We start from the raw sequence: 15,170 nt of genomic DNA on the forward strand, positions 1-15,170 counted from the left end.
CCAAAACTCTTGCTCTGCACCCCTTGCATTCCCCATGCCTGAGCCCATGCTGACAGTGCAACTCTATTAGAACAGCTGGAACAGAGACAGCTACTGCAAAAGAGCTGGCCATGCCTGTCACCACAAGCCAGAGCGCTGCCATGTAAGTAGAAGACATTTATTTCAGGCTGGTTTTGACCAGTTCCCTCGGTAGCACCCTCATCCGCCAGGTGTCCCCTTGCTATCTGCCCCCCCCCCCATATCTAGTTTCTACCTACTTCATTAAAGTGTTCTTACAGCCCTCTGCATAAACCAATTAGTGCACATCATTCATTCTATAAGGATCGGCCTGGGATTTTAGTCTTAATTCGAAATGAAAACAAGGTATTGGCTTTTCTGAGATAAGAAAAATGCTGGCTCTTTCCAGGTCTCCTTCAAAGTGCAAGGCTGGTGGGCAGAGGCTCATGGGAGTGCTACCCAAACTGAGATCACCAGTGGGCAGTCAGTCACTACTTTGGGGGAGGGGTTGTCGCTGATGAATGGGGCTGGTGCATTGTAATTACTGGTAATAAAAGATAGACACCATGTAAGAGAGAAGTGCCAGGCGAGGAACCCCTGCCCCAGATAGAGCTTCTCACAGGTGATGAAGAAGAAGAAGGAAAAAACAAGCCCACTTCTTCCAGGCAAGTTGATCCACCCTTTGTCTGTAGAGATTTTTTTTTTTTTTTTTTTTTTTTTTTTTTTTTAAGTAATGGAGGAAAGAGGAAATACAACTGAAGACAGCAGCCCCAGAAAAATTAGGATAACTCAGAAAACTTTCCCGTGACCCATGAGAACCTGGTAATGCTGTAGGCATGGGCCTTGGATTTGTTTGTTTGTTTGTTTGTTTTTGCTTTTGTTTTTTCGTGACAGGGTTTCTCTGTGTAGCCTTGGCTGTCCTGGACTTGCTTTGTAGACCAGGCTGGCCTCGAACTCAAAGAGATCCCACCTGCCTCTGCTTCCCGAGTGCTGGGATTAAAGGCATTAGCCACTATGAGCCCTGAATTTTTTTAAGAGCACACATTCAAGTCTAGCTTCTTAGACTATGAGACTCCAACGCCAATTCTGCAGGTTGAAGGAGGGAGGGCACCCAGCTCTGTAGGATTTCCCCTATAAACAAGAGGGGAATTTTAAAGAACTGTGCTAGGGTTGAAGAGCAAACAGGAAGAGGAGGAAGTCATCCAGTGGCCTAATGACTTCCCAGCTGTTGCTGTCAGTCAAATTCCTGTGGCCATCCGGGCATCCATTTAAGCATGTCCTAGCAGCCCAGATCCTTCAGGGTCAACAGTAAGGAGAAAGCTCCCATCTTGTGACTACACCTACTGATAGCTGGTGTGTGCGTGCGCCCGCGAGCGTGCGCGTGTGCGTGTAAGTGTGCGTGTGGTTCCTCACCGACACATAGGTAGGGCAGTGCTGCAAGGTTGGCCTGAGAGGAGGTGGCGGTGTGTCAGGGCGCCTTCTCCTTCGTGCTCTAGAGGCCTGGGGAGTGAAACTGAGTAAATTCACCTTTAGACCTGAACTTGGGGGCTTGACGCGTGGCGGCGCTCGCGCGCGTGGTGTCCGCACCAGGCCGCCCAGGAATACACAGTCACTCCACTGTCCCACGGAAAAACCACCCCAGGGCCGATTTCAGCAGCTTCCTGAAAAAATTCCATGAACCGGCCCCACGCCGGATGCCGGGCCCCCTGCATCCTCGTCCCCCACCTCCAAGCGTAGGGGCCCCGCACGGGATGCAGCGCCGTCGGAAGGCGCTCCAGACCTGAGCAGCGACAGAGAGCGGGGACCGGCCAGGCATCTCAGGAAGGTGGTCAGGCCTTGGTAGTCGCTTCAAAACCCGCCCGCGGCTGGCACCTCCCAGGTGGGTCGGCTACCTTGAGGGCCTCCAAATGTGCTTCGAGCCCTGGCGCGCTCTCTCTTTTCGTTTGCACAAGATCCCGGGTAGGGCTGCGGCCTCCAACTCGTTTTCTAAAGCCGTGGTTCCAGACTGTCCCGTGGGTCTCTGGTTAAAGGCTCTCAGGTCAGAAACACAGAATTATCCCCTGGGATCCGAGCTGTTCTGATCCTTGGGGCTTGTTACAGTCACAGCCACGTGCGGCAGGCGACAAAATGGTTCACGCCCTTTCCAGAGTGAAGTCCACGAAGCCCAGGGCCCTGCAAACTTGCCTGGTCTCGGAGTGCCCTGGGAACCGCTCCGCGAACTGGGGCGAGTTGTTAAGCAGCACCAGACCAAGTCCTGCAAATTGAACAACCCAGAAAACCACGGGATCTCAGAGCAGACCTGTGGGCGCTGAGGGCTGTAGTGCAAGCCCAAACGAGCTGCTTGCCCGCTTTCAACGAAACGCGCTGCTCCGGCCCAGGAAGGTTGGAGGAGAGTTGGTGGCAGAAGAGAGAACAAGTGTCAAATCCAGCGCCGCACCCGGACTGGAGAAGGCCGGAGTTCCCTATGGTTGAGCCTCGGGTGCACAGCATCGAGAATCAGGCAGTGTGCGGCAAAGTCATTCCTGGAGATCTCTGCAGCCTTTATAGGCTGGGGAAAATAAAGATTAAGCAGGCGCGCACAAGCTCTGCTAATTTCGCGCAGAGAACCCACTCCCTTTTCTTCTCTGTTGAGTCACAAGGTTTGCCTAGAGCCAAGGTCTCTTGGTCCGCTGGCCTTGGAAATGGGCAGCAAGCCCTTTCTTCCCATGGGATCATCGGATTCACTTCGAATGGCCCCAACCCAAGCTGAGAATGCCGTTGCGGCATGCAAGATGTCTGCTGGTCTATAGGTGCAGGTCAGTGGTGGCCTTCGGTTCCATCCTGAGAGTTCACCGCTATTCTTCAGGCACAAAGGCCTTAGGCTGTTCCTGCCCAAAAGTCTGGGGCAAAGAAATCCTGTCGTCAGTTAGCTCAGGGAGCACACCTAATAGTGCCTCCCGCTGCTCCCAGGGAACTTTGTGGGGGCAGCTGGGAGTGCGAGGAGACATTTCAGTGAAACGCAAACTCCCAAACGTTTACAAAAGTTTCCTCCATCCTGGCCATAAAGTACTCTGCCTATGCTTGCTGAAACGAACTTCAAACGCAAGCATGCGTGCGTGCGTGTGCGTGTGTGTGTGTGTGTGTGTCTGTGCATGTGTATGTGTGTGTAGTGGGGGTAAATCTGGGTGAAGGAAACCACACAAAGCTAAAAGCTGAGGCCTCTAAAAGCAGCTGCTCAAAGCGCTGGACTGGAGGGCTGGGCTTGTCTGAGTGTCAAATCCCCACCCAGACAACCTACCGTCTGTCCTGTAGCAAATTCCCTGAAGGGGGAGCAAGACAGACACTGCTAAGTGTGGGGAGACCCTAGCTGAGATTCTAACCTTCTTAGAGCAGGCATCCAGCCAGACTCTAGAAACACACACACACACACACACACACACACACACACACACACACACGGATGCCAAGAGGTTCTGGCACAGACCTGCTAGAACTGGTTTGTGACAAAAGTGGAAGGTGCAAATAATTGGTATCACATCTGCAGTCACCGGTGTGAGCCTTGGGTAACGGGGCTACAGTTTTCCTATGCTAGCTAGGTAATGACTTTTTATCTGGCACCCTGGGTGGGATGTCCCTCATCTGCTCTGCTTTGCCTGCTGCTGAGAGTTACCTGCGGGCTCCAGGCAGGGTTGGTGGTTGAGCTGTGATAGGGACCACAATGGAGACAGCATGGGGAAGTCCAGAGCTGTGGAGCTCCCAAAGGACAGAAAATCTGTCTACCCTGAGCATGGGCAGGGCCCAGTCCTGGGAGAAGCTCCATCAACATGTACAAAGAGGAGGGTTTGAAGTCAAGCCATGGCTGGAGTTGCAGAGATCATCTTTGTCAAGTTAGTACTTTCAACCCCACTGCAGGCCTGCACTGGAAGGGATTAGGGAGACCACTGAGACCCCAGCTAATGGTGGAACCAGGCCCATAGCCTTACACCAGGAAGTCACTGACTGGTCCAGCACCCAAGCAACATGTTTCTTTCCCTCTCTGGCCTTCTTTTACCAAAAATATGTTGATTGTGACCAGAGCTGAGATCTGCCTGTCAGCCAAAGGTACCTTGGAAAAGGTAAGTTCTTCTTAGTAGCAATCTATGCTCAGGACCCACCTTGTAGTCTGGGTAATATATTCCCCAGGTCTCCCAGGACCCTCATAGCAAATGCCATGTCATAAACTGGGTAGCTTGGATACACTAGGATCTGCCTACCTACACAGGAAGTCCACAAAGATGCTGGAACTTACTCTCCTGGTGGTGGCTTGGCACCTACTTTGGTAGTCTAGTGTCCTCAGCTCGGATGGACAGGCCTCCAGGAGCTGACGTTTTAGGGAAAGCTGAACCACGCTCCCATGTTTGCATCACTACTCTGGAGCAGAGGGGAAGTTTGGGAGATCATGCTGGATCCTTAAATAAATAAACATGTACCTCACCCAGAAACAATCGCCAAAGCCAAACTCCAAAGCTGAGACTCTGGGCTGCCCCATTTTCAGTATCTGTGTCTCCATACTCTTAGAAAGTTTACAATGGTGGTAGCAAAAATGAGGCCTGGAGATTTTAGCGTAGCTAAAAGCGGAGCCTGTGATGCCTTGGCATTGAGAATGTCACCGGGAGCTTGCAGCCCGCAACAGCTGGGCGGGGGAGGGGAACGGAGGTACAACGGATAAGTCGAGCAAGGAAATAAGCCCCGGGCTTTTCAAACCCTAGAAATTGCAGGAACGAGCCCCCGCAACCCTCGCTGCTACCTTGTCCTCCTATTGCTCTTTTTCTGCCAAAGGGCCACCACCACGTGTTTTCTCGGGGTGTTCTGACAAAGAACCAAAAAGCAGGTACACCTTCTACCCACTTTTCTAAGGCCATCACGCCGGAACTTAGCGCTGAGGGGAGAGAGGAAACTGGTAGATGCTGCCTTAACAGCCCCCCCCACCTCTCTCTCTCTCTCTCCCTCTCTCTCTCTCTCTCTCTCTCTCTCTCTCTCTCTCTCCTCTCTCTCTCTCTCTCTCTCTCTCTCTCTCTCTCTCTCCCCTCCCCTCCCTCCCTTCCCCACTCCCTCAGCACCAACCACCCAGGAAACTCTACAACCATCCAACGCTCTGGTCTGCCCGTCTACTGGGCTCCTTGGTTTTGCCTCCCGGTCCCTGCAAGAGTCAACTTCCGTAGAGGCCGCACAGGACTGCCGGGAGTTTCTCTGGCCCTGGGCCCCGTGGGGTTAAGTCTGAGTACCGGCCCGGCGAGGAGCAAATCACACTGCAGAGTAGGGGCGGTACGGGCCGCGGGGCAGCCGCCCGACTCGCAAAGGAAGGAAAGGCGGGATCCTCCGGGAAGCTGATTCTCAGGCGTCCAGCTGCGGCCACTGCCAAATCTCTGCCTCCCCCCCCCCCTCCCCGCCCCGCTTCCCGGGAGGACAGCTCTGGTCCCGGGTTTCTAGCATGGGGGTGGGGCGTTGTCAGCTGGAAAAGCCAAGTCTTTCAGAGGTGCCCCTAAGAGAATCCAAACTCTCCATCCTACTGAGTTCCTCCAGGGTTACAGTATCTCTGCCTGACAGCTACAACCTCCCAAGCCACGCGGTGAGCTAGCCAGAGCAGGAACACCTGGCGAGGCCTGGGCCTGGTTGTTAAATTGCCCCTTGATTTTGCTTGTTTGTTTTTTTTTTAAGTGTCTCACACTCTTTCCCCTTGAAGGCTCCTTCTGTCCTCCTCTTTTCCTTTCCTGAAAGACATCCCCTTAAACCGTCCTTCTCCTTCCCTTCCACTCTCTTCCTTCCTTCCCACCTCAGTCCCCTTTTCTTCCTGGGGGCCCCACCCAGCCCCCCTTCTTCGGGTCCTCCTCCCAGTTTGCTCTTTGGGCGTCCGCCCCGTCAGTCACCGCCGTCTCTGGCCCCAGCCCGGCCTCTCTCCGCCTCCCAGGCTCTGGGAGTGCCTGGGGCTCCTGTCTCCGCCGCCCTTAGCCCGGGCGATCTGTCAGCGGAGCCGGCCGAGGGGGGGAGCCGCCCCGGCCGCCGAGGCTCGGGTTACCGGTGACTGACAGCGTCTCCATGGCGAATAATTTGACTCGACTATTGTCTGGCGCGGGCAGGCCCCGGGTCAGATAACCCAACCAATCAGGGCGCGGGCCGCCGCGCCTCATGCCCGCTTAGAATAATATTATTAAAAAAGCTGCAAGCGAGCTAGACGGGAGGGAGTGCAAGAGAGGAACCGGCAAGCGAGCGGCGGGCGGGCGCGGAGCATGCGGAGCGGCGCCCCGGGCGGCCCCCGGGCTTGGGCGCGGGCGAGGCGCGCGGGCGGCGGGGGCGCGGAGCTGCGCGGGGCCGGCGGCGGGAGCGAGGACGGGCCGCAGTGACTCAGGAGTCGCCCGGGAGCCAGCTCCTGGCCAGGGGGCCCCGCCCGCCTGTCCGCCGGGCCGGGCCGGCGGGGAGGCGCCCATGCGGGACCGCGAGGCGCGGTGAGGGCGCGCGCGGGCGGGCGGGCGCGCAGCCGGCACCATGTCCATGCTGCCCACCTTCGGCTTCACGCAGGAGCAAGTGGCGTGCGTGTGCGAGGTGCTGCAGCAGGGCGGCAACATCGAGAGGCTGGGTCGCTTCCTGTGGTCGCTGCCCGCCTGCGAGCACCTCCATAAGAATGAAAGCGTGCTTAAGGCCAAGGCCGTGGTGGCCTTCCACCGGGGCAACTTCCGCGAGCTCTACAAAATCCTGGAGAGCCACCAGTTCTCGCCGCACAACCACGCCAAGCTGCAGCAGCTGTGGCTCAAAGCGCACTACATCGAGGCGGAGAAACTGCGCGGCCGGCCACTGGGCGCCGTGGGCAAGTACCGCGTGCGGCGCAAGTTCCCGCTGCCGCGCTCCATCTGGGACGGCGAGGAGACCAGCTACTGCTTCAAGGAGAAGAGCCGCAGCGTGCTACGCGAGTGGTACGCACACAACCCCTACCCGTCGCCACGGGAGAAGCGCGAGCTGGCGGAGGCCACCGGCCTTACCACCACGCAGGTCAGCAACTGGTTCAAAAACCGGCGGCAGCGCGACCGAGCGGCCGAGGCCAAGGAAAGGTACGAGTAAGTAGAGCAACGGCGCCGACTTCCCGGGTCCCGGGAGAAACGGGGCGCGCTGGGGCGGTTTGGGGGGCGGGCGGGAGAGAGGGGTGCTGGAGAGGATTAAAGTAGACCTGGGTCCGGGTTATGAACCCCCGCTGCAGCTCAGCCTGGCTCAAAACAGCGCTTAGGTCTTGCTGGAGACTGAGCGTCCAGGAATTTGTCCAAAGCGGGCAAAGTAGTACGTAAATTCTCAACTAATTCCCTAGTCGCTTGTGGACTAGATAGGAAAACCAGCGTTTCAGAGAGGGCTGGACTATGGGCCTGAATCCTCAGCTAGGTAGGCGTAGCCTCAGGGCCTGATCTTCCTCGGAAAACCCATGGGCATGGGGGAGATCAGGAGCTTTCGGAAGTCACCTCCAGGTCGAAGCGGGGTGGGGGGTGGAGTGGGGGGGCTAGAGCTCAGAGCTGGGATTGGAATCTCCCTAGTATTAGCTGGGTAATAAAGGCAGTGTCTGGGCGAAAATACTCCTTGTCCGGACATAAGAGCTGGGTACAAGGAAGTTGGGAATTATCCCGCATAGAAAGGACCAAGAGATGACGGGCCTCAGGGAGGAAGCATTGGCTGTGGGAGAGAAGACAAACGCACATCCCTTTTCTGGCCTGCTGAATCCAGCAAGCCTTCTCAGGACTTGCCAGAGCCTTGGCCTTTCTCTCCTCAGGTCCTGCTCTCTTTGATGCGCAGGCAAGTCGAGTGTTTGAGGTAGACTGGGATCTGCCTGAAGGGCTGGGAGTTGTATTTCCTCTCGGAATCCAAGACTTTTCCGAACTAACTTACGCCTTGAGATCCCTGTGACTGCCGACTGCCTGCAAACCCCCCTCGAACTTTAAATCTCCAACGAGGGAACTGGAGAGAAGCAGGGTTATGGGAAGAATCTCTCCCTTGGGAACGGCAAGACAAGATACCTGAGTTAGTGTGAGGTGTGTTCAACACAATTTGCTTGACCCTAGTCCAGGGGAAGAGTCCGAACAGTGAAAACCGACGGACAGGCTGCAGTATTGGAAACCTTCACATTGAACTATCAGTGATGACGAGGTCTCCCTTACTCCACTCAGGGAATCAGAAAGAACAGCTGTTAGGACTCCGCAAAGAGGGTTTAGGCAGGATTTCAGATCCCCACATCTGGGCAGGGACTGTCCACAAAAGCAGACAGGAGGTGGGTTCCCTCTTTAAGGCTGGCACGGAGTACCCAGCTTGCCAACAGCTAGTGTTCCTGACCAGGCCCCAGGTGGGAGCTACAGATTGTGCCCCCTTGTTTTTTACTTCCCGTCAGGAAGAAGTAGGCCAGCTCTAACCACCCTGTCCTTCCCTTTAGCTTCTCCCAGGGGCTGCTCCCCATTCTGAGCGTCCACCCCCCGGGGCTAAACTTTGCAGTGGATGGCTAGGCAAAGGCGGTCCTCCCTTTCCAAAGCGGGATCTTTGTGCCCAGTCAAAGCCAGCTCCCAGAACCTACTCAGCTTGGAGTCAGTAGCTTATCTGCAACCAGCGGTTTCCCTCGGGCAGAGAAAGGCAAGAAGAAACTTAGGCCTGTGCTTATCCAACTCGAAGTGGGCCCCTCAGCCTGGATCGCTGTACCCGGAGCTTCTATTCCCCACTTCTGCCCAACAAACCTCATTTGTCCAGCCTAAAAATCCAGGTCTTCCCCCCTCAATTTCACCAACTCCAGGCTTTGGGGCCTCAGCTGGGGGGGGGGGGCGGGGAGAACTAGGTGGAAGACAGAGAGCAGGGTAGTTAGGAGATTAAGAACACGGGCGGACCAGAGAGAGGGACAAGAGAAAACTAGAGTGTTGCGGGGTTGAGAACGCCATAAAGAGCCAAATGCCAGCTGTAGGTAGTAGAAAATAACAGAAACGGAAAACACCCATTAGAAACCGCAGCGGCTCTGAGTCCTGAGACAGGCCCCAGGCGCTGGCGTCCTGACGGGTGGCTCGGAGTGGCCTTGGTTTCCAGCTGACCCGGCTCCTTTGCTCCTGCGCTTGCAGAGAGAACAGCGAGAACTCCAATTCTAGCAGCCACAACCCGCTGGCTTCCTCGCTCAATGGCAGTGGCAAGTCGGTGCTAGGCAGTTCCGAGGACGAGAAGACGCCGTCGGGGACTCCAGACCACTCGTCGTCCAGCCCCGCATTGCTGCTCAGCCCACCGCCGCCCCCTGGGCTGCCTTCCCTGCACAGCCTGGGCCATCCTCCTGGCCCTAGCGCAGTACCCGTGCCTGTGCCGGGCGGAGGCGGCGCGGACCCACTACAGCACCACCACAGCCTGCAGGACTCGATACTCAACCCCATGTCTGCCAACCTTGTGGACCTGGGCTCCTAGAGCTCTGCTTCTCCCCCCCCCCGGGGGGGGGCTTGCTTTCCGAGCTTGGTGCGGGGACATTTGAGCGACGGTACGGGAGGACGGTAGATACTGGAGTCTGTTGGGGTACTGGAAGACAGACGGCCCTGCTGGAGCGGCAGAACCGGCGGGACAAAGTGGGCAAAGGTCTGCTCTGGTCCTTGAGGAATTCTTTTTCAACAACTTGCTTTTGAGATCCTTTGGAGGCCAGGGACAGGGTCTTGAACCAGGCAAAGGAATAAATTATAAACCACCACCACCCCGATTTTTCTCTTCTCTTCTCCCTTCTTTCGCCTTTTCCTTTCCTCCACTTTCCCTCCAGGTTTCTTTCTTTCTTTCTTTCTTTTTCTCCTCTTCATTTCTTTTCTTTTCTTTTTTTTTCTTTTCCTCCTTTTTTTCTTTATACATTTTTGGATCTCTCTATTTCTCTCCCCCCTCACTCTCAGCCTTTCTTCCTTCTGGCTATCTATCTGAGTCCGATTCTGGGCCGTTGGTCCTCAGACACTCCCCGACTCAGTGTGAGCCTAAGGTGCCAGCTTTCGACTAATAAATGAACAAGAAAGGGCTGCACCCCAGAAGCACCTGAACATTCATTCCTATTCTCTCTCTCTCTCTCTCTCTCTCTCTCTCTCTCTCTCTCTCTCTCTCTCTCTCTCTCTCTCCCTCTTTCTCTCTCTTCCTTCCACCCCCTCCCTCCTCCTTACCACGCTGGTTCTCCTCTTCCTCCTGGCACTATGGCCTCAATGCTCCCGGCCCAGAGTGCCTCCGCAGCCGCAGACTTGCCTGTTTCTTTTTATGCCCTCATGTGAATGTTCGTCGGGAGATATTTCTGCTTTTATTTTATAATAAAATTAGAAATCATAAATATATGGATATATGCTCTGAGGCCCGGTGGCCACTTGTGCAACAGCCCCTGATTTACAGGGACGGGAACAGGTCTGGGCAGCGATACTGTAGTAGAGTCCTGGAAACCTGGGCTGACCTTCCCTCATAGTGTGTCTCTGGCAAGGTGAAGAGATGGGACTGAAAACTCTGAAACCTCCTCCGCTTGAGACCTTAGCCCCATTTCTCTGCAGAGCGTTCTGCAGAAACAGGGACCAGACTTACGCCTCCCCCCGCTACTGCTACCGCAGCCACCTTGTGGAGCTCAGGCCTCGCCCCCACCCCCCACCCCTACCCCCCACATACACACAGACAGACACACACACACACACACACACACACACACACACACACACACACACCGCTTGGTGTGAAGGTGCGTGTGAGCCTGCAGGCAGAGGTAGTAAATAAGTTTGGAGTTGTGGAGTCTGGAGGGAAATTTGGGGAGTTTGGGGTTGGGATTACTGCTCCGTGTGGTCAATGTCACTAAGAGCTGGAAACGAAACTCTGGGCAGATTCACATGATCAGGAGCAGCGTCTGAGATCTGGGTTCCCAGAGCACACCCTTGGCTAAAAGAGAGGAACCTTCTCTGACTTCGGTCACCTAAGTCGGGTACAGTAGAGGAGAAAGCAAGTGGCCGGCTAGCTGCAGGCCCGGGCACACCAGCTCCTCAGTATGTTGTGCTACAATTGCTGAGCTAGCTGTAAATAAGTCTACAGTTGTTTTCGATCTGAAGTTTTAGCCCCCTTTTGTCCAACATGTCCAGGCTGGCCCAGACAGATCCAAATCAGGCAAGAGTCAGTCAGGGAAAAGTTAAGGTTCTTCAGTATTGATTGGCCATAGCGGTAACTACAGGACTTCAAGGATAGTGGCCCACCCTGGGCTGGAAGGGGATAACGCATTTTTTGGGCTACAGGACCTCTTGGGACTTTTCTGATAAAACCACACTTTCTGTTTTGACCATAAATTCAGAAAAGCTCTTCTCTTGAATTTTTCAAATTTTTATCAAGAATTTCTTCACCCATGATTCAGGCAGTTGGATGAACTAACCGCTACCACCGAAGGCTACCCCGTTGTACCGGCCTGGGATTCAAGGGGAATACACAAACCTGGATTCCTCCACCGGGGCCCACACCCAGAGCCCCTCCACTCTGCTCTGAAGAGAAATACCAGCCACAAGAGCATCCTTGCACCCTTGAAGCCCCTGCTCTCTGGAAATGTCTCAAGTGCTCCCTGGAACTGGTTCGCTCTGGTTTGGACTAAACAGCCCAACTTCCTCTGATTTGAGGCAGGCAGAGCTTGCAGCTACTGTATGGAGGTCTGGAGAGCTCCAAAAGGAGCTGCTTGTGTCAGCCCACTTGGCCAGACTGCTTGGTGATGTCATAGCCCACACTTCTGCACAATTACTTCGCTGGATAAAGAAAACCCAGTAGCCTGTATACTCCAATTCATCCCTCATCCACGCTCACAGGAAACAGGCTGTTAGCTATTACATGGAAAAGAAGATGCACATTTTTAACTTTGATTCAGGTCACAAGTATTGAGAGCCTGCTCGATTTCATTCATTTTGGATAGCTCCAAAACCTATAGCGATAGTAGCCTCCCAGGGGAACAGACTGTAGCATCTGTTTTAATGCCTACACTCAAACACAGAACCCGGCACGCAGGCTCTCAACACAAGGTCACACAAGCACTCTCCCACGTGGGTCTACACAACTGAACCTGTCTAGCGCCCGTGAACCTGAACATGTGACACATACATACAGCAGGCTTTCTCTACTTCGGGCTTTTCTCCAAGGAACGTTGAAGTCCACAACTGTCTAGGCCCACGACCAGTGCCCACAGGGTGAGCTGCTGACATCAGGGCAATGTAGAGGGGTTTGCTGGAAAGACCCCTGTACCTAGCAGCTAGGTCCCAGAGAAAGAGCCGATCCCAGTCTAGAAGTGGGTGGCAGCTGATCAGGGATCCTATCAGATGCTGCCCCTGCCCTAAGCTCTTGAGGGCCAGTAGGAGGCAGGGGGCCAGATTTCAGAGCAGCTCGCCTTGCTGGGGCTTCCTGCTTCCATTCTTCCTCCATCCATACCATGGAAAGTGTGTATTTAAACACCTGTGGGCAGGGGCGATGCAGAAGTCCACTGTGTCAATGTGTCTAAGCCAGTCCCAGCTGTCTCTCCCTTCGGAACATGAGAACTGGACATAATTTATAGACACTAACTGGTAGAAGCAGCCAGTCTTGTGAGACTCTGTGGAACAATATTCTTAAGGGCCTTCTCCCATCTGCTTCTTACAGCCCAGCCCACCGTAGCAGCCAAGGAATTTTGCCCTGGGACCTGGGAATATAAGTGTCCCTTCCTGCTCCCCTGACAGAGCCGGCTAATGGGTGCCCTCCAATGCCCTTCAACTTGTCCTTAAGCAGGTACTGTGCCCACATGGCCCTCTAGTGAGAACACAGATGAGGACGTCAAAAATCAGTCATTAGGGCCAGCTGACAAGACCTGAAAAAGAAACTCTGCTTTGGGAATTAAAACTGAACCCCAGGGGCTCTGGAGGGACTGGTAAGGGACTTCCAGCAAGCGCTACCCACCTGCACAAGTGGCTTTCTGGAAGTACTTAAGTATCTTAAAGGAAGGCATCCCTGTCTGTGGAACAGGTGGTGGTTCAGGTACCCACACCCCCAGGAAGGGGTAGCCATAGCCACGAAGATGTGGGGAGAAAACATTGGGTTTCTCAGAGAAAAGCAGAGGCAGAGGCGGAGTGATCATGGCAGACAAAAGAATTTGGAATCCGATTGGCCTCTGAGACCCAACCCACTCTGTGCCTCTCAGAACCTGCTGGAACTCTGGAAGAGAGACCAAGGCTTTTGTTGAAAGCCCTGTGAGGAAAGACCAAATTGGAGTTGTCTCCATGCTAGTCCTGTGACCTCAGCCTTCTGTGGTGGGGCTGGGGTGGGGTGACTGGGACCCCAGGGGTGTACTGAAAGATGTGAGGAGGGCAACTGTGTGCAAGAGGGTGGTGTGGCGAGATGAGCCCGCTATGAATTGAGAGAGTGACTGCCCTTGAGGGAACTAGAAAGCTCTGAAATGAGTGAGCCTCTATCAAGAAACAATATGTCTGGGCTGGCCCAATTCAGCCTCTCTTTTTTTCTCTGCCTGTTGTAAGTTAGTCCCTCGCTGCTGGGACTGCTCCTGGCCACTCCCGGTGCGACTAGGGGGAAAGAAAGAAGAAAGATTCCCGGTTCGGTTTGGGGCCAAGTAGTGACCTCAGCCTGGCACACCCTGGTGTCAAGGCTGAGTGCTGGTCTCCTGCCTGAGGAGTATTTTGTAGAAATTCCATCGCTGTCTGTGAGCCTGGAATTGGGAGGGTGAAATCTGAGTGCAAACTAACAGATAGGGTGCCCTCCAAAGGAGTCAACACAGCTAGCCGGCTTCCCTTCCTGCTTAGAAGGTTGGTTGGTGAGTAAAGGCCACCCAACTCAAGGAAGGGCAGTAGGGAGTGACCTTCTCCAGTGGCTCCTGCCCCTTGCCACGTCTTGGGCTAAGATGAGGTGTAGCAGAGGTCCATCGTACCCAGAGCACCTGAGATCTGAGGACTGCATCGGAGGGGAGGCAGAGGTGGCCTGATGTGATACAAGCCAGGCACTTGCCCACTTCCATTCTCCCGAAGTTCGGGCCCCAAATAAAGTGACCCATTAGGGCCAGAACCTTCAGGGACTAATTAATGACTGAGAAGAAGCTCCAGGCACTCCACCTTCTGAGGCCTCGGAAGGACTGAGGCCTAGATGTGTTTAGAAGGGCAGTAGAAAGCCATCCACAAGCTGGCCATGCCCGGAAGCCAGCTGGGAGCAAAGGACTTTACCTCCACTTTCCCAAAGTGCTATGTCCCTGCAGTCCAGTGCCTGGGATGCGGATGCTTTCTCAGGGATGGGTATCTTCGGCTCGGGTGGCCCAGGGAGTCGGATGTAATCACCTGAAGCCTTGTAACGGGAATGGCGGTTCTTCTGGCACTGTGAGCAAATGGCACGGACAGTGAGCGACAGCACACCGGGCTTTGCAGTCCAAAGGTCTTTTATCCCTTTGCACCTGGACTTTAACCCCGGGGTGGATGCAGCTATCCCGGCCCGCTTGCTCAGAAGTTCGTTGTTGGCAGAATTAGGGAGTTACTCGCGGAGCCGCTGTTCCGTGGTGGTTGGCTTCATTCTTGCTGCAGTGGGACAAACACGCTGTCATTATGGGTAAGAGAAACCGAAGCCCCAGGTTAAAGACTATGCCGGAGTGGGACAGGTTCCCGGGGCGGATAGGACATTTGAAACTGATCTTTGAGAGTGAAGTCCACAGTCTTCCCGGGTTATGAGCTGCCGCCGAGGGAGCGCAGCGCCCAGAGTTAGCGGAGCCACGCGGCTCTGACCGGGCAGTGCCAGCTCTTGATTCGGCCACTGGAGGACTTAGGGCTAGCTGCAGGCCGAGGTACTGCAGGCAGCTAGGGTTTTGTACAACATGGCAAGTTAAAGCCAAGGGCTCTGCAACCATTTGATAATTGCCAGTTTCTCCCAGAACTCTCTAGCACCCCGACCGTGCAGCACAGGAGATTTTCTCCGCTGCTGGTTATCAGAGAAGAACTAAAACCTTGAGGCCCTGGGTGAGCCTGCAGATCTGTCCTGCTCCCTTTGCGACTCCAATCTCACTCCTCGGGCTGTTCTGCTGGGGAAGGAAGGGTGAGGCTTGCTGAAGCACCCTGGGGACTGCAATATGAGTTCTTTGTAGAAGCCTCCTCTTCGCTACTCTGGCCCTGGCCAGCACCGTGGCTCTTGTCCAATGGGCAGTACATTAAAGCTGTCATTCCATTCACACTGTTTTC

General features: G+C 54.8%; 1 protein-coding gene across 1 annotated transcript; it reads left to right on the forward strand.

Moving 5' to 3' along the window:
* The first annotated feature begins 6,498 nt into the window (after nt 1-6,498).
* On the forward strand, nt 6,499-9,464 carry Six2 (SIX homeobox 2). The gene is made up of 2 exons (XM_051153145.1): nt 6,499-7,058; nt 9,084-9,464. Exons 1-2 carry the CDS (start codon nt 6,499-6,501, stop codon nt 9,412-9,414), a joined length of 891 nt encoding a protein of 296 aa, XP_051009102.1. The 3' UTR covers nt 9,415-9,464.
* The last annotated feature ends 5,706 nt before the right edge of the window (nt 9,465-15,170 follow it).

The sequence above is a fragment of the Acomys russatus genome, chromosome 1, assembly GCF_903995435.1.
Source record: "Acomys russatus chromosome 1, mAcoRus1.1, whole genome shotgun sequence".
NCBI classification, from domain to species: domain Eukaryota; kingdom Metazoa; phylum Chordata; class Mammalia; order Rodentia; family Muridae; genus Acomys; species Acomys russatus.